At 34.8% G+C, this 664-nt stretch overlaps 1 protein-coding gene across 1 annotated transcript in view; it reads right to left on the bottom strand.

The window, feature by feature from the left end:
* LOC107564862 (integrin beta-6-like) overlaps positions 1 to 664 on the bottom strand; it is a 12,506-nt gene that overhangs the window by 2,483 nt on the left and 9,359 nt on the right. Inside the window, exon 12 of the mRNA XM_016250041.1 lies at positions 540 to 634. Coding sequence (XP_016105527.1) covers positions 540 to 634 — 95 coding nt within the window. The remainder of the gene's footprint in view (positions 1 to 539; positions 635 to 664) is intronic.

Below are 664 nucleotides of genomic sequence, written 5' to 3' on the forward strand. Positions count from 1 at the left end.
AGTACATGTGTAACAAGGACACCTTAAAATAAAGTGTTACCAAAATTTGTACTAGTCACAATTGCAATACATACTAGTCAGAACTGAAGAGTTGATATCTGAATGACAGATCCCTATAGAAGTCAATAGCAAAAATGTGAAATGTGTTGCTAGTAAGGAATAGTTACGAATAGTTAAGTACAGAATAGTTACTAGTCACTATTGAAATAAGTACAAGTATGTAATGAATAAGTACTAGTTTTTTTAAAGGTGCTAGTAGTACCTAAAGAATAAGCACTAGTAGGCTATCCAACAAATAAGTATTAGTACCCAATGGAATAAATACTTTTAGCTAAAAAATTGTACTAGTAGCATGAAAATAGATAGTAGTACATTTTATAGATTAAATGCTAAAACAGCATCATATAATTGTCTATAAGAGTCAGAAGACTTGGAATATACAGGTTTAGAATGACGTGAGGGGAGTAAATAATGCCAAAAAGTTACCATGTGACCACTGATAAACGGACACAGCACAAAACAAAACAATGGATTCTGACCTGTGGAATTGCTGACAGTGGCATGTAGGGAGTTGCACTTCACAGCACACTCGTCCGACGGGTCCTTAGCTTTGAGGTAACACTCCACACAAGACCTGCGGGACACAAAGACAACATTAAAAAAA

Source organism: Sinocyclocheilus grahami, unplaced genomic scaffold (assembly GCF_001515645.1).
Source record: "Sinocyclocheilus grahami isolate Dianchi unplaced genomic scaffold, SAMN03320097.WGS_v1.1 scaffold25.1, whole genome shotgun sequence".
NCBI classification, from domain to species: Eukaryota; Metazoa; Chordata; class Actinopteri; order Cypriniformes; family Cyprinidae; genus Sinocyclocheilus; species Sinocyclocheilus grahami.